The following is a 22941-nucleotide window of genomic DNA, read 5'->3' as shown; positions in this document are numbered from 1 at the left end:
AAATGTAAAACCAATCTCTGCTGACCTCTTTAGGTTCATTTCCCTTCTTCGCTTTTTTTAAAGCTTTCTCTTCTCTTCTCTTTATTTTCTTTAAGGCTTTTCTCTTCTTTTCGATGAGTCTTTCAACATCGAGTCCACACTGTCACAAAAAGATGGACAAACAGAAAATGGCTGCGTTAATTTCCCATTTTTTCCTTTATTTTTGCCTGACAATCCTGGGAATATGACACTTGCCGCCCTCGGGTGACAACGCTCACTCCCTGCACTGTATCTATGGAGGGAGGCTTATTACTGTAGTCTGCTCTTCTGATTTGGACTACTAATCCCTATACACTCCTCTTCTCCATTACATAAGGAGGTGTTTTTTTGTAGTGCACAAAAGGTAGCTGGGAAACTGGTAAGATTATTTTATATATCAGTTTAGTGCACGAGGAAGTTACCAGGACACCAGTATTTTAGGGGGTCAACAGGTATTTATCTATACTTGCAAAAATGCATTAAAGTGAAGGGCCACCCTAAAATAAAAAAAATGGCATTAAAATTCTTAAAAATTAAAAAAAAATCCAATTTTAAATTTACCTGAAACCGCTGTTGCTAGGGAGTCTTCCTATTCTGCCTCTTCCTGTTCCGCAGCACTTCCTCCTCTTTGGCAAGCGGCCACGTTGCCTTCTGGGACATGTGGGTGTCCTAGAAAACAACGGGGCCATTCACAAAGCACCGCACGACTCATGCATGCGCAGTAGGAAATAGGCAGTGAAGCCGCAAGGTGAATGCGCCGGCAGTCGATCCGATGGACGGATCGGCCTCGGCGGTCGACATCGTGGGCTCGCTGGACAGGTAAGTGTTTGTAGCTGCTGACTTAAAAAAAAAAAAAATAGCGGTCGGAACTTTAAGAAAAAAAAAAAAGCAAAGCAAAAATAAATTAAAGAAAATAAAAAAAAGCAAAGAAAAATGTAAGGAGAAAAAGTAAAACCAATTCAGCCACCAAGTCTAAGGACTGGTAAGCTGCAATATATTACTTTTTTGTTTTGGGGTTTAGATATCCTTTAACCCCCCCCCCCCCCTCCTGCCCAGTCCTGACATCCCTCTAACTGGTCTTACCCGATCATGTGACTGCTGTGATTGGCTGTCACAGTGGTCACATGATCAAAGGATGGTCCGTCCGGCTCCCAATCATTACAAGTGACAGCTCAGTCATTGTCCTGGGAGCGTGCAATGAGTGTGCTGTTGGTACAGAAACCTCTGCTGCCCATGGATACATATGTGCAATGTGTGGGCATTAAAGCCCACACTCTTTGCCACTGCACATATGCGTTACATGGGCAGCAACAGGTTAAAGAATATGTAAACCCTAAACTTAATATTCCTGATTGGTGCCTGCTGTTCCATGTGCTTGTATGAAAAAGTGGTCCTTCCAGTGCGTGTTTTCCTTTTAAAAACTGACCAACCCTAGGCATGAAAGTGCAGCATGGTCAGCTGCTCTAATGATCAGACTTGTGCTGATACCCCCCCCTCCCCCTTTTCCACAGCCAATGACTGGGAAGACTAGTGTACTGCTGTTTCTCCTCCCCTAGCTCTCTGAGCTCCTTATGCAGCTGATAACAGAGGGGATGTGAACAGTTAAACAAAAGGGGGAAAAAAGGCATTTATAATGTTTTTATATCTATACACAAATATAAATGTCACATAATTGTGAAGTGGAAGGAAACTGATAAATGTTTTTTAAACATTCTTTACAAATAAATATATAAAAAGTGTGTGGCGTACATTTGTATGGCGCCCCCCGTAGTCAATACTTTGTACAACCACCTTTCTCTACAATTACAGCTGCAAGTCTTTTTGGGGATGTCTCTACCAGCTTTGCACATCTAGAGAGGGACATTTTTGCTCATTCTTCTTTGCAAAATATCTCAAGCTCTGTCAGATTGGATGGAGAGCGTCTGTGAACAGCAATTTTCAAGTCTTGCCACAGATTCTCTATTGGATTTAGGTCTGGACTTTGACTGGGCCATTCTAACACATGAATATACTTTGATCTAAACCATTCCATTGTAGCTCTGGCTGTATGTTTAGGGTCGTTATCCTGCTGGAAGGTGAACCTCCGCCCCAGTCTCAAGTCTTTTGCAGACTCTAACAGGTTTTCTTCTAAGATTGCCCTGTATTTGGCTCCATCCATCTTCCCATCAACTCTGATCAGCTTCCCTGTTCCTGCTGAAGAAAAGCATCCCCACAATATGATGATGCCACCACCATGGTGACCAGAGCACCTTCTTGCACATGTTTGCTGTGTCCCCCACATGGCTTCTCGCAAACTGCAAACAGGACTTCTTATGACTTTCTTTCACCAATGTCTTTCTTCTTGTCACGCTTTCATAAAGGGCAGATTTGTGGAGAGACGACTAATAGTTGTCCTGTGGACAGATTCTCCCCCCTGAGCTGTGGATCTCTGCAGCTCCTCCAGAGTTACCATGGGCCTCTTGGCTGCTTCTCTGATGAATACTCTCCTTGCCCGGCCGGTCAGTTTAGGTGGACGGCCATGTCTTGGTAGGTTTGCAGTTGTGCCATACTCTTCCCATTTTCAGATGATGGATTGAACAGAGCTCTGTGAGATGTTCAAAGCTTAGCATATCTTTTTATAACCTAACCCTGCTTTATACTTCTCCACAACTTTATCCCTGACCTGTCTGGTGTGTTCCTTGGCCTTCATGATGCTGTTTGTTCACTAAGGTTCTCTAACAAACCTCTGAGGGCTTCACAGAACAGCTGTATTTATACTAAGACTAAATTACACACAGGTGGACTCTATTTACTAATTAAGCAACTTCTGAAGGCAATTGGTTCCATTAGATTTTAGTTAGGGGTATCAGAGTAAAGGGGGCTGAATACAAATACACCCCACACTTTTCAGATATTTGTAAACAATTTTGAAAAACATTTATAATTTTCCTTCCACTTCACAATTATGTGCCACTTTGTGTTGGTCTATCACATAAAATCCCAATAAATATACATTTACGTTTTTGGTTGTAACATGACAAAATGTGGAAAACTTTGAGGGGTATGAGTACTTTTTTAAAGGCACTGTACATATACATTAAGGGTGAACTAAACGCACACTGTTTAACATTACCCATTCGGTTTCTGTATTTGTGGATGATGGCATTTTAATTATTTTAATTAAAAAACAAAAAAAACTACCTTTTTCCTAATGGATATACAGCTGTCACATGACCCAGCTCTTTCCCAGCCTGTCTGCAGGGAAACATAAGCAGGAGGAGCTTCTAGTCCTCTGCTGCTGATGTTAAAAAAAAAAAGCAGCCTTTAGGATACAGAGTAAAAATAAATAATCAATATCACTGAAGTGTTTTACATTTTCATACAAATATATATTTGAAATTAAGTATTTTATTATTTTGTTAACAATAACATGGTGTGGGTGGATTTCTGCCAGTCACAGGCTGTGCCACTCCCCTCCAGCCTGTGTCTTAAAATAAGAGGGAGGTGAAGCCTCCATCAATCTACATGTAATATTCCACCCCTATTGTGTTTAGCTGGTTAGTGGGCATGGAGGAGGAGGAGGGAGCGAGTGGGCTGTCATTTACCACTGTGTATAAGCCCATATGTGTGACTCTATATAGTCACATGGGCTGCTCAGATGTGATAGGGAGGAAATGCTCAGCATAGAAACTCACAGTGCCCAATCATGGATCGAATTTATGACCAGTCCCTGCTGAACCGGCTGAATTTCAATCCATGCAGGGCTGGCATAGGAGGAGAAACCCTCCAAGTAGTGAAATCTCATTACTGTTACCTTCCGATACAGAGCCTGGCTGTACTGTTCGGCGTTGGCGTAGAAGACTGTGGATGAAGAGTGGAAGATCTTAATTCCTGGCAACTCTTTGGCCTATGAAATACAAAATGTATATTTTAGCACACATAACCAGAAAGAAGCATAGCCAATAATAAAAGAATGACTTACAAAGCAGAATATTTACCCACCTGGCGTAAATGCTGACGTGGGCAATTTTAAACTGACAGCACCATGCAAAGCAGGAGAACTGTGATTGGCTCGTAGTTCTGCCTTTCCTCTCCCTAATTGGTGCTGAGCAGCGTATTAGAGGAAAGTTAAAGTAAATAAAGGCAAAACGTTCTATTAAGTTTTGGATAGAGTGTAGAGGCATTAGAACCCCTGTCAGATTTTTATTGCTGTCCGTGACCCATATCAAGGAGATGAACCCTCTTTCTTTATTCCGTTTACCAATATCACCAAGAGTGAAAGTAAATCCCAAATTTTGGGTTGTCACCACAGATTCTCAATTGGATTTAGGTCTGGACTTTGACTGGGCCATTCTAACACATGAATATGCTTTGATCTAAACCATTCCATTGTAGCTCTGGCTGTATGTTTGGGGTCATTGTCCTGAACCTCCACCCCAGTCTCAAGTCTTTTGCAGAATCCAACAGGTTTTCTTCTAAGATTGCCCTGTATTTGGCTCCATCCATCATCCCATCAACTCTGACCAGCTTCCCTGTCCCTACTGAAGAAAAGCATCCCCACCACATGATGCTGCCACCACCATGTTTCACGGTGGGGATGGTGTGTTCAGGGTGATGTGCAGTGTTAGTTTTCCGCCACACATAGCATTTTGCTTTTAGGCCAAAAATCTAAATTTTGGTCTCATCTGACCAGAGCACCTTCTTCCACATGTTTGCTGTGTCCTCCACATGGCTTCTCACAAACTGCAAACAGGACTTCTTATGGATTTCTTTTTGACAATGTCTTTTTTCTTGCCACTCTTCCATAAAGGGCAGATTTGTGGAGAGCACGACTAATAGTTGTCCTGTGGACAGATTCTCCCACCTGAGCTGTGGATCTCTGCAGCTCCTCCAGAGTTACCATGGACCTCTTGGCTGCTTCTCTGATGAATGCTCTCCTTGCCTGTGTCAGGGCTGGGCTCAGCCCTTCCATTTCTGAGCTGGCCGCTCAGCTGTCGGCTAATTGCCAACTCCTATCTCTCCACATTGACTCACCTGTTGATGATATCCTTCTTGTCAGTCCTGCTTACTTAAGCCGTTTAGCCCAGATGATCTCTGCCTTTGCCTTGGTCAACATCACAGAGACTTTCTCCTGCTCTCCAGTTAAAGACTTTCTTGACTGATATTCCTTCTGGCCCCAGATGACTTTCTGGCTTGTCTAACTATCCACTCCGGTTACCGAACTTTGGCTTTGTTTTGCCTACGTTTGTTCTATTTACTTTTATTATTAAAGTGTGATTTACCTGTACTTCTGTCTCGGTCTGATTCATGGTTTCTGACAGCCCGGCCGGTCAGTTTAGGTGGACGGCCATGTCTTGGTAGGTTTGCAGTTGTGCCATACTCTTTCCATTTTCGGATGATGGATTGAACAGAGCTCCGTGAGATGTTCAAAGCTTGGGATATTTTTTTTATAACTTAACCCTGCTTTATACTTCTCCACAACTTTATCCCTGACCTGTCTGATGAGTTCCTTGGCCTTCATGATGCTGTTTGTTCACTAAGGTTCTCAAAAAAAAAACTCTGAGGGTTTCACAGAACAGCTGTATTTATACAGAGAATAAATTACACACAGATGGACTCTATCTACTAATTAGGTGACTTCTGAAGGCAATTGGTTCCACTAGATATTAGTTAGGGGTAGCAGAGTAAAGGGGGGCTGAATACAAAATGCACGCCGCACTTTTTACATATTTATTTGTACGTGTATGAATAATTTTTCAAGGAGCTGTATGCTGCCATGGATTGGCGTCAGGAAATAAAAATTACAGTAAGTATTTGATACAATTTTCCGTTTTAATTTTTTGCCACCTATGTCCCATTGGTGAGATTTCTCTTCACTTCCTGTCCCATCATCAAAGCAGGAAATGAGAGGAAATCTCCTCAAATTAAAGGAAACCTCTTGGGGACCCCTAGGTAACTGGAATTAATGTACCCATTGTAAGATTTCCCCTCTATTACTTTTCTGAGGACAACCCAAAATTTGGCATTTTCTTTTGCTTTCACTTTCAATGATAATGGTAAACAGAACAAATAGAGGAGGATGAATCTCCCTAATGAGGGCACAGACAGAAATAAAAGCTGACATGGGTTCTAATCCCTCTCCGCTCTATCCAAAACGGAAAAAAATAAATAAAATAAATGAATTGTACTTTAAGGACTAAGGACAGTGAGGACAGCTTTAAGAGTTTCAAAAATTAAAAAATTCTTGCAGCTGAATCTCCACTCTGAAATCTACTACATGGGGCACTCAGAGCCAAGAACGAACGTACTGGCATAGTACAGTGAGTGCGAATGTTAGGTGAAGAGAGGTTCATACCAGGATAAGATTAAACCACCAAATTACCTGCTGACACCTGGACACATCTCTGTAGACATCAGTTCCATAAACTTGTCCAAAGACCGAGTAATTGGACCTAAAAAAAAAAAGTCTAATTTTATTCCAGTGGTGGGGTGGTATGATAAAGGCGGCTGCTGTTCCTCAGAGGGAGCTAACTCTGTATGCAGAAAAGAGGGGAGAACACAGGAAGCGCCACCTAAGTGCAGTATTACAAGCACGTTTTAATGGCAAAGTAACTAAAAACACTCACAAGAAGAAGTAAAAACATGGGCTCATCTGTAATCTGATGGTGTAGTGCAGGGATATGCAATTAGCGGACCTCCAGCTGTTTCAAAACTACAAGTCCCATCATGCCTCTGCCTCTGGGTGCCATGCTTGTGGCTGTCAGAGTCTTGCAATGCATCATGGGACTTGTAGTTCTGCAACAGCTGGAGGTCCGCTAATTGCATATCCCTGGTGCAGTGGGATCCTGGTGCTCCAAGTGTCTAAGAAGGGCTCTAATGGGCTCCAATGTAGCGTAACCAGCGTGGAATACACGCAAATGACGTCACAGGCAGCTGGGCTACTTTCACTAGGATCACTGTTAGGGCCGGTTCACACAGCGAGGCGATGCGAGGCGACACGGCTCGCCTCGCCTCGCTCCCGCAAGTCGCCCCCGTTCTGTACAATGGAACCGTTCTGAGAGGAGCGACTCGAGTCGCTCCGACTCAGAAAAAAGGTTCCTGTACTACTTTGGGGCGACTTCGGGGGCGACTTGCATTGACTTCTATACAGAAGTCCTCTGCAAGTCGCCGCTGAGGTCCCCGCAGGTCGCGGCGAGGCAAGTCGGAGACGCCTCGCCGCGCCTCGCTGTGTGAACCGGCCCTTACAGTTACAGGAGATGGGTAGGCAGGCTATACCTGTAGAAGGAGCTGATGTCATGGGCAGCCCAGATGCCCGTTCTATAATTTCTGTACATTCTACACTGGTTCCAGATGCCTTCCTGGTGGCCACACGTCCTGTGGACTCTCCAGCCACATTGTAGCCCATTGGAGCCCTTCTTGGACACTTGGAGCACCAGGTTCCCACTACACCAGGGATATGCAATTAGCGGACCTCCAGCTGTTGCAGAACTACAAGTCCCATGAGGCATTGCAAAACTCTGACAGCCACAAGCCTGACACCCAGAGGTAGAGGCATGATGGGACTTGTAGTTTTGATCCCACTACACCTTCAGATTACAGATGAGCCCATGTTTTTACTTCTTCTTGTGACTGTTTTTAGTTACCTTGCCATTAAAATTTGCTTGTAATACTGCACTATTAGGTGGCGCTTCTTATGTTCTCCCCTAATTTACACCAATGTCATAGGATTGGAGCTCATGGATGTTTTTTTAATACTAAAAGGTGGGGCGTCTCTGAAAATGTATACTGTGGGCATCCACTTAAAAAAAAAAAAAAAAAAAAAAAGTGGTTATGAAAAATACCATTTCCTTGGAAAAGCAAGAGTTGTAACTTAGTTGGCTTCCAGAGACAAGAGACACACTTCCTTCTTCTAGTTCTTACATACAATTCTCAGGCAACATGTCATATTCAGGCTTCATTTACAATGGTGTCAGGCCTTGTCACCCCTCCAAAAAGCGTTCCGCAGTGGATTGCTTTTGAGAAGGCGGTTGACAAGCAACTGTCAACAGGGAAAAACCCTTACCACTGCACCAAAACTGCATACATTAAACACAGTGGCAGGGCAGCCCGATTCACTTTAATGGGTCACATTAGATGAGAGTACTGCCTGCCAAATGCAACAGTTTAATTTTTTGACTAATCAAAGCGTCACGGCAGTGACATTCACAACCCTTAGTGGCTGCAATGTTTTTCTTTGGGTGGGCAGTAAAACCACTGCTCAAACGTCTGTTTTAACGCCCCCTGTCTGCCTATGTGAACAAGGCCTAAAAGAGCCATAGAAAGACATTGTAACTGATAATTTCTCCTAAAAACATCACTAAGATCATAAAATAGTAAATGTAATTGTGGCCATAATAAATCAGAGAAACACCAAGTCCAATAAAGAAGAAAACAACAAAGTGTCTTGTCTACAGTGAAGCATGGTGTTGGGAGTGTCATGGTCTGGGGCTGCATGAGTGCTGCCGGCTCTGGGGAGATACAGATCATTGAGGGGACCATGAATGCCAACATGTACTGTGACATATTGAAGCAGAGCATGATCCTCTCCCTTCGGAGACTGGGCCGCAGGGCAGTATTCCAACATGAAAACGACCCCAAACACACCTCCAAGACGGCCACTGCCTTGCTAAAGAAGCTGAGGGTAAAGGTGATGGACTGGCCAAGCATGTCTCCAGACCTAAACCTTAATGAGCATGTGTGGGACATCCTCAAATGGAAGGTGGAGGAGTTCAAGGTCTCTAACATCCACCATCTCTGTGATGTCATCATGGAGGAGGGGAAGAGGACTCCAGTGACAACCTGTGAAGCTCTGGTAACCTCCATGCCCAAGGGGTTTAAGGCAATGCTGGAAAATAATGGTGACCACACAAAATATGGACACTTTGGGCCCAATTTGGACATTTTTACTTAGGGGTGTACTCACTTTTGTTACCAGTGGTTTAGACATTAATGGCTGTGTGTTGAGTTATTTTGAGGGGACAGAAAATTTACACTGTTATACAAGCTGTACACTCACTACTGTACATTGTAGACAAGTGTCATTTCTTCAGTGTTGTCACATGAAAACAGATAATAAAAAAAATATATTTTATATATATATATATATATATATATATATATATATTTATAAAAATGTGAGGGGTGTACTCACTTTTGTGAGATACTGTATATAAGCCATATATAATCAGCCCTGACACCATAGCATAATACATAAAAGTCACTAAAGAATAACCAAACAATCTGCCTGGTATTGTAATACCGGGGTCTACAGTACTTACATCTGTGTCCGAAATATAATGGTCAGCAAAGAAAACGTCACAGAGACTGCCAGGCCAATGTCCATGTTTAGCAGAATGGTTGCTGCAAATGTCACCCACCAGATAATCTGAAAGAGAGAAAAAAAATTCTGAAGTACATAAAAAACTTGTGAACATGAAGAAAATAGCTACATCATGGCTGTGTAGAAGCATAGAAGGGTGACAGCTGAAACAATACCAAGTGAGCGATCCAGCCTGCCTAATTTTTATGTAATCTATAATTATTATATATATATATATATATATATATATATATATACAGTATATATATATATATATATACAGTATATATATATATATATATATATATATATATATATATATATATATATATATATATATAATATTGTCAAAAGTATTGGGACACACGCCTTTACACACACACATGAACTTTAATGGCATCCCAGTCTTAGTCCGGAGGGTTCAATATGGAGTTGGCCCACCCTTTGCAGCTGTAACAGCTTCAACTCTTCTGGGAAGGCCGTCCACAAGGTTTAGGAGTGTGTCTATGGGAATGTTTGACCATTCTTCCAGAAGAGCATTTGTGAGGTCAGGCACTGATGTTGGACAAGACGGCCTGGCTTGCAGTCTCTGCTCTAATTCATCCCAAAGGTGTTCTATCAGGTTGAGCTCAGGACTCTATGCAGGCCAGTCAAGTTCCTCCACCCCAAACTCGTTAATCCATGTCTTTATGGACCTTGCTTTGTGCACTGGTGTGCAGTCATGTTGGAGCAGGAAGGGGCCGTCCCCGAACTGTTCCCACACAAGTTGGGACCATGAAAAATGTCTTGGTATGCTGACGCTTTAAGGTCGCGTACACACGGGCGGACTGTTCGCCCAACTTTGTTCGTCAAACAATCCGACAAACAGTCCGCTCAAAATTTGCATGAACGGACTTGACCACACACGATGAACGAACAGTCCGCTGAAAGCGTGCGCGATGACGTGAACGGCACGTACGACGGGACGAGAAATACGACGTCCAATACACTGCAATGCAACCTTCGCCGTGTAAATCCTTTCTGAGCATGCGCGAAACTTAGTTTGTCGAACTAGCCTACACACGAGCGGACTGTCTGCTGAAACCAAGTTTCAGCGGACTGTCTTACGGAAATTCCGAAAAACTTTGTTCGTCAGACTGTCCGCTGAAACTGTCCGCTGAAGCCCACACACGAGTGGACTGTCCGCTGAAACACTGTTCAGCGGACAAAGTTGGGCGAACAGTCCGCCCGTGTGTACGCGGCCTAAGGCCGCGTACACACGGGCGGACTGTTCGCCCAACTTTGTTCGTCAAACAATACGACAAACAGTCCGCTCAAAATTTGCATGGACGGACTTGACCACACACGATGAACGAACAGTCCGCTGAAAGCGTGCGCGATGACGTGAACGGCACGTACGACGGGACGAGAAATTCGACGTCCAATACACTGCAATGCAATCTTCGCTGTGTAAATCCTTTCTGAGCATGCGCGAAACTTAGTTTGTCGAACAAGCCTACACACGAGCGGACTGTCCGCCGAAACCAAGTTTCAGCGGACTGTCTTACGGGAATTCCGAAAAACTTTGTTCGTCAGACTGTCCGCTGAAACTGTCCGCTGAAGCCCACACACGAGCGGATTGTCCGCTGAAACACTGTTCAGCGGACAAAGTTGGGCGAACAGTCCGCCCGTGTGTACGCGGCCTAAGAGTTCTTTTCACTGGAACTAAGGAGCCAAGCCCAAACCCTGAAAAGCAACCCCACACCATTACCCCCACTTCATCAATTGATTTGGAACAGTGCACAAAGCAAGGTCCATAAATACAATGATCGCCAATGTTGGGGTAGGGGTTAATTTTCACTGCCAGTGACCAGCAATGTTGCAGGTAAATATTGCATCCACTGACCCCAACACTGGGTGTTATTATTGCATCCACTGACACCAATGTTGGGGGTTATTGGTGCATCCACTGACACCAATGTTGGGGGTTATTGGTGCATCCACTGACACCAGTAAAATCCAAATACCCAGCCACTTGCCCAGGATTTGGATTTTTAAAATACCTATCCCCCTAGCAGACAAACTAAAACCTAGGTTTGCCTGCTGTTTAGTAGGCTGCTGTCACCAAGAGAGAATGGGGAGCAGATCAAAGCATGCAGAGGAGGGCGAAGTGGTGGACGGATTCCGATCCCAGGTTTGTACAGGCTCTTTTCATGAATAGCGGTGAATGCCCGGCTGTGCTTGGTGGGTCAGGCCGGGGTGCGGAGGAAGAGGCCAGGATGAAGGAGGCTCCCTGCTCATTGCTGCAACTGCCCCTAGAGGGTAGATCCAGAGGGAGCAGAACATGAAGATGGCTGCCTATATGGAGTGTCCTTGGAGGAGACTTCTATGCTGAAGGGTGTCCTGGAGGGTGTGAGAGAAGCCGCTTGGCTGGATATTGGAAGAAGGTCTCACTGCGTATTCACTAAGGTACCTGGGACTAGGGCTTAGAAAAGCCTTGCTAAACCATTTTAACCCTTTCCCGCCGAGCGTACGCAGATATGCGTACTCGGCTTCCGGGGGTTATACCGGGATGATGCCCGCACCTGCAGGCATCATCCCGGTACCGTTTTTTGCAGCAGGCGATTGGCTATCCAGGTATAACAACCGATGCGGCTAAAATCCGCTCGGCTGTTATGCCGGAGGAGTGGGAGGGGACGTCCCCCCCTCCCGCCGCCTCTCGCCGCTGCTACCGGTGCTCCCGCTCGATCGGGAGCACCGATTCCGTGTCCGATGCCTCCGGCTGCTGCGGAGGAACTGGAACGAAGCCGTAATCGGCTTCGTTCCAGTCTCCTCATCGTAAACACGGAAGCGACGTCATGACGTCACTTCCCGTTTACTCGGTTGCCAATGGCGCCGGTTTTAAAAAAATATCCGGTATTCAGAATCGCCGTTTTCGGCGATCTGAATACATTGAAGTGTAAAGGAGGGGTGGGGGGTCTTTTAGACCCCCGATCCCTCCATAAAGAGGACCTGTCACCACCTATTACTGTCACAAGGGATGTTTACATTCCTTGTGACAGCAACAAAAGTGATCAATTTTTTTTTTTTTTTTAAACAATTTAGTTATTTTAAAATAAATAAAATAAATAAAAAAATAAAAAAAAATTTTTTAAAGCGCCCGCCGTCCCCGCGAGCTCGCGAAGCAAAGAAAACGCATACGGAAGTCGCGCCCGCGTATGTAAACGGTGTTCAAATCACACATGTGAGGTATCGCCGCGATCGTCAGAGCGAGAGCAATAATTCTAGCACTAGACCTCCTCTGTAACGCTAACCTGGTAACCGTAAAAAATTTTTTAAAGCGTCGCCTATTGAGATTTTTAGGTACCGTACTTTGTCGTCAATCTACAAGTGCGCGCAATTATAAAGTGTGACATGTTTGGTATCTATTAACTCGGCGTAACATTATCTTTCACATTACGCAAAAAAATTGGGCTAATTTTACTGTTTTTTTTTTTTTTATTCATGAAAGTGTCCCTTTTCCCAAAAAGTTGCGTTTAAAACACCACTGCGCAAATACCGTGTGACATAAAATATTGCAACAATCGCCGTTTTATTCTCTAGAGTCTCTGCTAAAAAAATATATATAATGTTTGGGGGTTCCAAGTAATTTTCTAGCAAAAAATATGGATTTTAACTTGTAAACACCAAATTCCAAAAATAGGCTTAGTCATGAAAGGGTTAACATGGAGGAACCCTTGAAATAACGTTTTGGCTTCAGGAGGAAACCCCCAAAAATTTATTATAACATTTACAGCCAACAACAATATTTACTGCTACTAGAATACCTGAGTAGCCTTGCTATTTGTTGTGCATCCCGTGCCCCCGATTCTCTCCCCAGAGTTTAATGAGCAAACAAATTCAAGAAAACACTAAAGTAATTGGCAACCAACTTTCTTTCTACCTTACATTAAGCCTAGGAGCCCATCCAAAGACTTAAATACTAGCCTACCACATCATCTTAGGTGTCATCCTCAAGCACTCAGAGACAAGGAGTCCCACATTCTGAAAGACTCTCATCATTATTGTTCAGCTTCATATATTTCCTGTGCAATGTCCCATCAGGCAGGGGGGGCAGCAAACTGCCAGCAGGGGCAAGCAAATTTTCTCCCAACTTTTTTAGGGACGTTGCCAATGTACTTGTTTTCTTCTGTTTACTTCAAAATACCGGATACCTGTAACCCCTGACAAAGCATGGATATGAAATATTCCTTACCAGATCTATTTTATTGGTTCGCCATAGGACACGGACCTCCGAGAACTGTTTAAACATCCCCTTCAAATTGACTATAATGATTGCCGCTAAGATGGCCTGCAAAAGCAAAAGGATTAATATGTTAGGTTCTCCAAAGGCCAAAATTATTTCATGAGAGCACTCTAATGCCCCGTACACACGAGAGGGATTAAGTCTGACAGACCTCCAAAGGAGTTCCGACGGAGTTCCGACGGAGTTCTGGCGGACTTTTCGACCGAATGGACTTGACCACACACCATCACACCAAACTCCGACGGAGTCGAACGTGATGACGTACGACTGGATTCGACGTAGGAAGTTCATAGACAGTAGCCAATAGCTGCCCTAGCGTCGGTTTTAGTCCGTCGGAGTAGCACACACACGAGCGAATTTTTCGAAGGGGACCGGGTCCGGCGGAGTTCCGTCGGGAAAATTTGAAGCATGCTTCATTTCTAAAGTCCGTCAGACTTTTGCGAAGCTAAAGTCCGTTGCAGCCCACACACGATCGGATAGTCTGACGGACTCGGTCTGACGGACTTTGGATGTTGAAAAGTCCGCTCGTGTGTACGGGGCTTTAAGTGTCATGGTTATGCAGTAATCTTCCTCTGTTTGCTTACCTCTCCTCATTTGTTCAGACTAAGAGGCCGGTGGTTTTTATAACCTCTCCTCTAAGCATGGCTCCACCCCAGGCCCTATCAGGGAACCCTATATTAACCTGTGCACTGCAAGCCAGCGGTGCGGATTAACCATTGTGTATCCATTGTGTGTTTGGCTTCCTGTTTCCTGCTTGCCTTGTGCTCTACGTTTGTCTCTGTTACCGACCTTGGCGTGTTCTCAACGATTCCTGTCTGCTTGTGACCTTGACCCTTTGGCATGTCCCCGACCATCCCTGTCTGCCTGTGACCCTGAACCTTTGGTGTGTCTGCTAGTTGCCCTGACCTCTGCCTTATCCCCTTACTATTCTTGTCGTTCCAGCCTAATGCTTCCTTCTCCTGTATTCTACTGTGAGCGTGAGCTGTGAGACCCTAGGGGCCGCGACCTGGAGCCAGACTGCAGCGAAGTCCATCCTCACCACTGGAGGCTCTAAGACACCTGCTGGCTCTTAGACTCCGCGCCCTGGGGAATCTATGCTCCAGCTCCCATTGGGATCTGTGTTAGTGATCCTGTAGACCTGTGTCCTGAATTTCCCTGGGTACAATCCGCAGCAGTCAGTCCTAAGGTCCACTACCTAGCGGTGCACTTCCGACTCCTACGGAGTGCATCTGTCACCTGGTCTCAGGTGACCTGACATAAAGACTGCCGCTGGGGGGACATCCTTCTGAAAACACAAGTTACATCACTATTAGACCAAGTCTTGACCGAACAATTAGACCTAAATCGCTAAAAGAGTTTCATTTTAACCTTTTCATGCCTAAGGGTAAAACAAGTCAAAAGTTGCAAAATTGTGCTTAGGCATTTAGATATGTGTTAGTAAAATCGTACATATCATCACAACTACTTTGTTCATCCAGGTGGATTATACCTTTTTTTCCCAGGAGTCCTAGGCCAGGACAAACTGGGCTTTCATTTGGTGGCAAATTTTCAAAGAAAAAACTGTCCCAAAATAGTAAAAAAAAATAGTTTTTTTTTAAATTTAGCTGTATATTTCTTGCCATTACCATGCCTTGCCTTCCACCAAATAACAACCCAAATTAAATTCTCCTGCTCCTGACAATTGCACCGACACCACATATGTTAGTTGTTTGTACTCATAGTATAGCTTGAAAACAATAGTGCGCGTTTTACTTTTTTTTTTTTTTATCCTACCTAAAACACACTGACATTAACTGAAAATGATAATGAAAAAATAAAAAATAAATCCCGTCCAAAAAAATAAAATAAAATACAGACCCTGACCTTGACCTAGATCAAACCTTGATCTAGGTATTTTTTTGTATTTTTGTTTTTAATTATTATTATTTATTTATTCATCTTTACACACACTTTATTTTTTCTCTCTTCCATTCACAGAGAAAGAAAACACGGGGGCAGGCTTTACAGTGACTGATCGATCAGCCAATGAGCCAATCAGAGGCTTTTGCAGCGATCAGGTGTCCCGGTCGTTAGTACAGGGCCTGGGACTCGCCGTGAGACCCCAGTCTCTGTTGCGGGGAGCACAATGGGAGATACGTAAATATGCGGCCCCACGGAAAAAAAAGCCCAGTCCAGTGGGGCCGCATATTTGCGTACGGTCGGCATGAAGGGGTTGAATTAGCTGCTCACATTACAGGAGCTTAGGCATGCAAAGTCTTATAGTTAATTTTTTTCTTAAAAAAGCATCCACGGAGTAGAAAAACCCACCCCCTGCCAGCATGGTGCAAAGAAGGACCCTTGCTCACTGTGTAGAAGCAGTGGTCTCTCTACAAAGGTCCAACATGCCCAGACCTACTGTATAGCTTTGGTTCAGAGAGCGGATGTGTATTATGGGCAGGGCCCCCACCCCCCATGCAATTTCACTCACCTGCTCTGAGACATACAATAAATAGCAGCTAGACTTAAAATCAATTTACTGTATCAGATTAGGCAGCAATTGCGATTGGTTGTCAGCGGTTACAGCATATCATTACTGCTTCCTGACTGTTTGCTAGAGGTTACAGCACACATTACATCTCACTGATTAGTTGCTAGAGGTTACAGCAAATGATTTATGCTTGTTATTTGGTTGCTAGAGATTACTGTACGGTAATACTTCTCACAGATTGGTTGCTAGAGGTTACAGCACATCTTCTCCTCACTGCAGGGGAGCATGATAAACATATGAATGATGCCTTTATTTACATATCAATGCCTCCGGTTGCAGCTATTTACTTAGTAATGCCGCCGCTATTTCCATATGAATGCTGGTTATTTACATGTAAACACAGGGTCTGCAGCTGAGTAATCTGTACGCAACAATAGGGCAGAGCTGGGCAGCATTAGTACCAGCACTTTACACTGAGATATCGGGACACAGCACAGGACTAAAACTTCAAGAGACAAGGGAATTTAAACTGGGATAGTGGGCAAGTATGAGGCAGCTGCTTTGGGCCCCACAACAATGACAGGGCCCAGGGCAGCTGCCCCTTTTGCCCTGCCTTAAAGACTGCCCTGATTATGGGACCCCTTGAGTGGACAAAGTCAGGTTCTCTGATTACTGTGTTTCTGGAGGCAGCTCTCTGTTGACAGGGGTACTTAAAAGAGTCCCTGGAAATGTCCAAGATAAGGGGGGACTGGTGAGCCCCCAAAATGTGTTGGCTTTCCACTTTCATATCATATCTAATAAATAAAAAGAATCATGCACCGTCTCTAATATACAGTATCCATCACTGTCACAGTGAATATAGCAATGACTGCTACGGGGAATATGACTGCAATTTGCTTTTGTGAATATGCACATCCGTATTTTATAAGGAAAGGGATGGTTGGCACTCAGGGTGACATCCAGAAATTAGTATTCCTTTATTGAAAAGACATGTATAACACTCTAAAAACAGCCTACGCGTTTCGTACATTAGTCTTGGCTTGTAGTGCCTACACACCTGTTTATCCTCATTTTATATACGTTCACTTACCTTTGGTAAGTCCTGGAAGAGTTCCCCAGCCCGGAGGATGATCACAAAGATCACAAATGATGCTATGGCGCTGGCTACCTGTTTGCAAACAACCAAAGAATAATAAAATCATATCACATCCTGTATTTCAGAAAAAAATAATAAGCCTCGGATTAAATTATATGAACTGTAGCAACCAGATAGATCCAATAAGAATAAGGACAAATATCTGTACTGTGATTGGTTACAGGATTTACACGCTTACGTGTGTAGGTAACCCACCTGGCTGTTTCCTCCGGTACTTTCTTGGAGCACAGATCGAGACACAGAGGCACTGATGGGAAAACAGTGGAAGAAGCTCCCAACAAAATTACTGATGCCGATAGCGATCATCTCCTAAAAAAGGGAAAAAAAGGTTTTATTCTTTGTTTGTGGTACAACATGTGGCCTGGTATGTTTCAGCATTGGGTTCAGCATTGGGTTCCCCCCTTCCAATCCATACAAGGCCTTTCAGGTCTGGTGTGGATTTTAAGGGGAACCCCACACCAATATTGAAATAAAAAGTGGAGTGGGGGTCCCCCCCCCCAAAGTCCATACCAGACCCTTATCCGAGCATGTAGCACACTCGCCCCCCCCCCCCTTTCCTGCTCGCATGCTCGGATAAGGGTCTGGAATGGATTGGGAAGAAATGGAAGTAGAATTCAAGCTGCTCCGGGTCCAGTTTTTAGTGGCGGTTTCTGTGTAGAGAGAGAAAGGCGACAAAATCAATAGGAGATGATGGCACCCATAGACTTACTAAGGGGCATCTTTTGTCAGCTGTCGCGGCTCTACACAGAAGCCGTCGCTGATAGTGCAGCCTGCACCCGGACTGGAGCAGCTTCAGAATATGTAACAATCTTTTCTTTACAGGGTTAGATAGATTAGGATTAGAATCGGGCTGGGAGTAGGTTTAGGTTTTGGCTGAACTTCCACTTTAACTTTTGGGTCAAATTACCCACTATACCTGGTTGCTGTCGACCTTGTAGCCATGCTTAGAAGCAAATACTTTTCCCAATGAAATAGTAATGGCATATCCCACCACGGCAATAGCGAATGAGTTTCCAACAATGTCTTTGAACAGGCTGAAGTCAGGTAACATGGGAACCTTTAGGCTGAAAAACCAAAAAGAACAAATTCATTTGGGTTTTAAAGTGTATAGGATTGTACAAAACATACAGTGCCTTGAAAGTATTCATAGCCCTTGAAATTTTCCACATTTTGCCATTGTCAGGGATTGGCTCAGCCCTTCCTTCTCTGAGCTGGCAGTTCAGCTGTCGGTTAATTGCCAGCTCCTATCTCTCCACAGTTACTCTGCTGTTGATGATATCCTGCTCGTCAGTCCTGCCTACTTAAGCCAACCAGTCCAGAGGAGCTCTGCCTTTGCCTTAGTCAACATCACAGAAACTATCGCCTGTGATCCTGTTCAAGACTTACTTTGCTGACATCCCCCCCTGGCTCCAGATCCTGCTTGCTGTTCCACTGCATTGATCCCTGACTTCTGGCTTGGCTGACTGTCCGTTCCGATTACTGAACTTTGGCCTACATTTGTTCTTTTTACTTTTATTATTAAACAAGTGTGATTTAACTACTTCTGTCTCTGCCTGATTTCATGGTTTCTGACAGTCATGTTACAATCAAAAACATAAATTTTATTGGGATTTTATGTGAACAGCTAACACAAAGTAGCACATAATTGTGACGTGGAAGGAAAATGGTAATAATTTTCCTTCCACATCACAATTATGTGCCACTTTGTGTTGGTCGTTCACATAAAATCCCAATAAAATACATTTACGTTTTTGGTTGTAATATAACAAAATGTGGAAAATTGCAAGGGGTGTGAATACTTTTTCAAAGGCACTGTGTCAGGATTAAGTGCTCCCGCTCCCTATTCCAGCATCAGGGTTTTGGCTGTTGCATTCTCTCTGTCTGTGTCCACCTGCTGGGTGATTGATGTGGTCAGTCACCTGTTATAGGCAGACCCGGTGTACTATCATATAATGTCCCCCATCGGATAGTGTCCGCTGTGTACTGCGCATGCGCAGTACACAGGACACACAGATTCCGAAAATAGCCGAAGATGAACGGCGCCTGCACCGTGAGTCCAGGTTCTAGCCCCACCATCCAAGTGGACATAGAGTTAGAATAAAAAGAGCCGAGCGCAGCGAGGCCATGCCCGAAGTGTGGCGAGCGAAGCGAGCCCGCGAGGGGAACACTAATATGTGCAGCCCTATGTCCACTTGGATGGCGGGGCTTGCACCTCGACTCACGTTGCAGGCACCGTTCATCTTCGGAGATTTTCCGAATCTCCTTCTGTTCCGTACTGCGCAAGCACTGCACCTGCGCAGTACGGGGAGGACACTTCTAGATGGCCGGACACTATATGGCAGAACACCGGCACTCTGTCCTTTGCTTGTGATAGCAAATGATACCTGTGTTGTTCCTGATCAAGCTCCCTGTCTGTCTGTCTGTCTGCCCTGCTTTACTAGTTTGGATTTCCCTGTGTAGGACTTCGGCCCAGATTATTGGACTATTCCCTGAGCTCAGCCTGCCTTTTACCTGGACTGTCATAAAACCACGCTATCTGTCTGCTAACTGCAAGTAGTGTGTTTGTTTGCTCAGTTCGCATCTGCCCTGGCCCTGGCATGGTGGCCAGGCACTATAGCATTGTGTATAAGTCCTGGGGCAACCAAGTACCGGTAGGCCTGCTTGCCTTAATTGAAAGGGGGCTGCTATAGGTGAAGCAGGCAGTAGCTAGCTATAGTGTCTGACCACCTGCGTTGGGGTAGACGTGACACACTGTATGTTTTGGGACCATCCATTTGGACTCATAGTTTTGAGGGTCTCTTTCTCCTGTTTCACTGGTAAGTTGTTCTCTGCATTCTGGACAACCATTTGTGTTGAGAGCAGCTTCACAGGGGCCCTCTTAGGGGCCCATCTATACTATAGGTTGTTCCGATGAGTGCTAGAACATCTTCCACTGTCTAGACCTAGACCAGCTCACTTCTATCCACCCTGGATGGGCAAAAGTTTGCTTTAAAGTCACAAGTGTCATGAAGAAAAATAATTGCTGGTTTTTAATTTTCTAACCTGCCCATGAAAAAAATACGAGTTGCAATGTAGCTGGATGCCAGGAATAAAAACAGACACCTTTCTTCTCCTTAGTTCTTATACAACCTATTGTCCTATATGAGATCACACATCTAATTAATGTACAAATCGGAAGGCTTGGGAACTATTGATCCCATTAAAAAGTAACATCAAGGTCATAAAACAATATGATGTGCGACTGATTCAGGTAGTCCAGTAAACAAAGAAAAATTTAGTCAAGATCTACAATGTTCTCTACCTAAATGATTCATTCATACAGTCAGCATTTGACAAACAAATTAGGTCAAAATGAATTTATAAGTAGCTTGGGTATCCATCCCAGTTTGCTACAACACATTTTTTTGCCATGTTGTAAGATTTTAAGATATTTGTAATGCCGCGTACACACGATCGGAATTCGGTTCAAGCTGTCTTGCCTACACATGCTCACATCCAATTCCGATCATTTATAACGCGGTGACGTACAACACGTACGACGTGACTAGAAAAAGGAAGTTCAATAGCCAGTAGCCAATAGCTTCTGTCTCGTAGTTGAATCTGAGCATGCGTGATTTTTGGCGTGTCGGAATTGCATACACATGATCGGAATTACCGATAGAAAGTTTTTCCGTCGGGAAAATTGAGAACATGCTATCAATTTTTGGCTGGCGGAAATTCGGACAGCTAAATTCCGATGGAGCGTACACACGGTCACATTTTCCGATGAAAAGCTCTCGTCTGTCTTTTTCTGGCCGGAATTCCGATCGTGTGTACGTGGCATAAGAGTGGGTAACAAAATCTTTCAGATATTTGACCTTAATTCACCCACCATAGAATGTTTTTTTGATCGGTGGAAGTGGTTCTCCAGTTGGGAGAAAGGGCACTTGTTACTAGGGGTGAAGTTCAGTTGAGACTCAGATGCCTCAACTCACAGGCCAATGTGTGCTTCAGGATATAGCTTTGGTGTAATGTGTGTGGCCCTTAAAGTTCTTAAGCTCTGAAGAAGTATGAGATGTTTGCCTCTTCACTTCACTCATGGCCTTCCAGACTTTGAACGTTTCCTACTGCCGAACAGGTCTTACATGCTACTAGGTATGATGGAGGGCCTTTTTCAACATGGAACTTGAAGAACTAAAGAACGTATACCAAAGTAGAGCACATTCACATAGAGTCACCTTGACACAAATAGCATCCATAGAGTACCTAGCATTTATGTAGAACTTACCCAACAGGGATGTCTCCAACATTTTCTATTCCATACTTGTCATACAGTCCAACACCATAAGAGATGCCAGTACAGACAATGAGCTGGTGATGAAATAACAAAAGATAACGCAGTATAAGACCTCTTCATACAAACATGGATTACATACACGTATGTTTCTTACCAGGTGACGGTTTACTTCAAGGCTTCAAAAAGGCACTCTGCTTGATAAAAGAATATCTGTATTTAAACCACACTAATGGCCTTGGCCTGTCCATTGGACCTTTTATATATCGTCCTTGTCACTGTCCCATGTGAAACATGGCTGCTTCACCCTGAAGAACCAGATTCTGTTTTCAGAGGCTGCAATTTTACCTCTGCTAAATCCCCTTTCCGCCTCCCGATGCGTGTTTGAGATCTGATGGCACCATCACCTCAATACTGGAATCAGCAGATTATCAAGACTGTCCACTTCAGCTGTGGAAAATTTTACCCCCTTCATGACCAGGTCATTTTTCTTTTTTATTTAGCACTGCGCTACTTTAACTAGCAATTGCGTGCTCATGCAATTCTGTACGTAAACAAAATTTATATTTTTTTTTCCCACAAATAGAGCTTTCTTTTGGCGGTATTTGATCACCAATCCGTGTTCTATTTTTTTTTGCTCTATAAACGAAAAAATGCATACATTTTGAAAAAAAAACAATGTTTTTTACTTTCTCTTATAAAACATATCTAATAAAAGATTTAAAAAAAAAAAATCTTCATAAATTTAGGCCAAAATGTATTCTGCTACATGTCTTTTGGTACAATGAACTTTTAATAGTGATTATTTTTTTTATTTTTTTTATTTTTAGGGCAGAGTTCTCCTTTAGTTTGCGGTTATATTTACCATGATCAGCTCAATGGGAACTGGGATTACAAGCTTGGAGGCGAACTTCTCATTCAAAAATTTCATCAGAATGAGGACCACGGTGGAGACAGCACTGGTGACCAAAGTGCCGATATTGGTCTGAGTAATTTTTGAGAACAGTTTTATTATCGTCTGAAGACAAAAAAAAGACAATATGGTTACAAGATAAATTATACCCAGCCCTGAAAATGCAATCTGTGTCAAAGTGTGCAGAATGATTACTATGAACTTATTTATAAAACTGTCTGAAGGAAGGGTTGTTCTTGTCATATTATTGTTTGCTGATGTATCTGCCTCAGCAATATGGATGACAGAGAGGAAAAGAATCTTGCTAGTTGGTCTAAGGAAATAGAACAGCTTTTTCTTTTTGACACTTTGATAAATAGGGTGCTCATTTTTAAATTATAGATAACATATTGCCCACTGTCATACCCTACACACTCTTCTTCTCTACATCCTGCCCACTATTATACCCTCCATACTCCTCTTCTGTACATACTGCCCACTATCATACCCTTC

General features: G+C 43.7%; 1 protein-coding gene across 1 annotated transcript in view; it reads right to left on the bottom strand.

Moving 5' to 3' along the window:
• The window catches only part of LOC143927563 (solute carrier family 26 member 6-like), a 48266-nt gene that overhangs the window by 13883 nt on the left and 11442 nt on the right, over positions 1–22941 (bottom strand). The window contains exons 6-15 of the mRNA XM_077451696.1: positions 22402–22554; positions 21531–21613; positions 18180–18327; positions 17459–17572; positions 17198–17275; positions 13590–13685; positions 9315–9421; positions 6380–6449; positions 3812–3904; positions 26–139 (exon numbers count right to left, since the gene is read on the bottom strand). Coding sequence (XP_077307822.1) covers positions 26–139; positions 3812–3904; positions 6380–6449; positions 9315–9421; positions 13590–13685; positions 17198–17275; positions 17459–17572; positions 18180–18327; positions 21531–21613; positions 22402–22554 — 1056 coding nt within the window. The remainder of the gene's footprint in view (positions 1–25; positions 140–3811; positions 3905–6379; positions 6450–9314; positions 9422–13589; positions 13686–17197; positions 17276–17458; positions 17573–18179; positions 18328–21530; positions 21614–22401; positions 22555–22941) is intronic.

This window comes from Lithobates pipiens, unplaced genomic scaffold, assembly GCF_037356315.1.
Source record: "Lithobates pipiens isolate NorthernLeopardFrog02 unplaced genomic scaffold, aLitPip1_a1.2 Scaffold_23, whole genome shotgun sequence".
Taxonomy (NCBI): Eukaryota; Metazoa; Chordata; class Amphibia; order Anura; family Ranidae; genus Lithobates; species Lithobates pipiens.
Note: the sequence above shows the minus strand (reverse complement) of the source record. Positions and strands in the feature narration are given on the sequence as shown.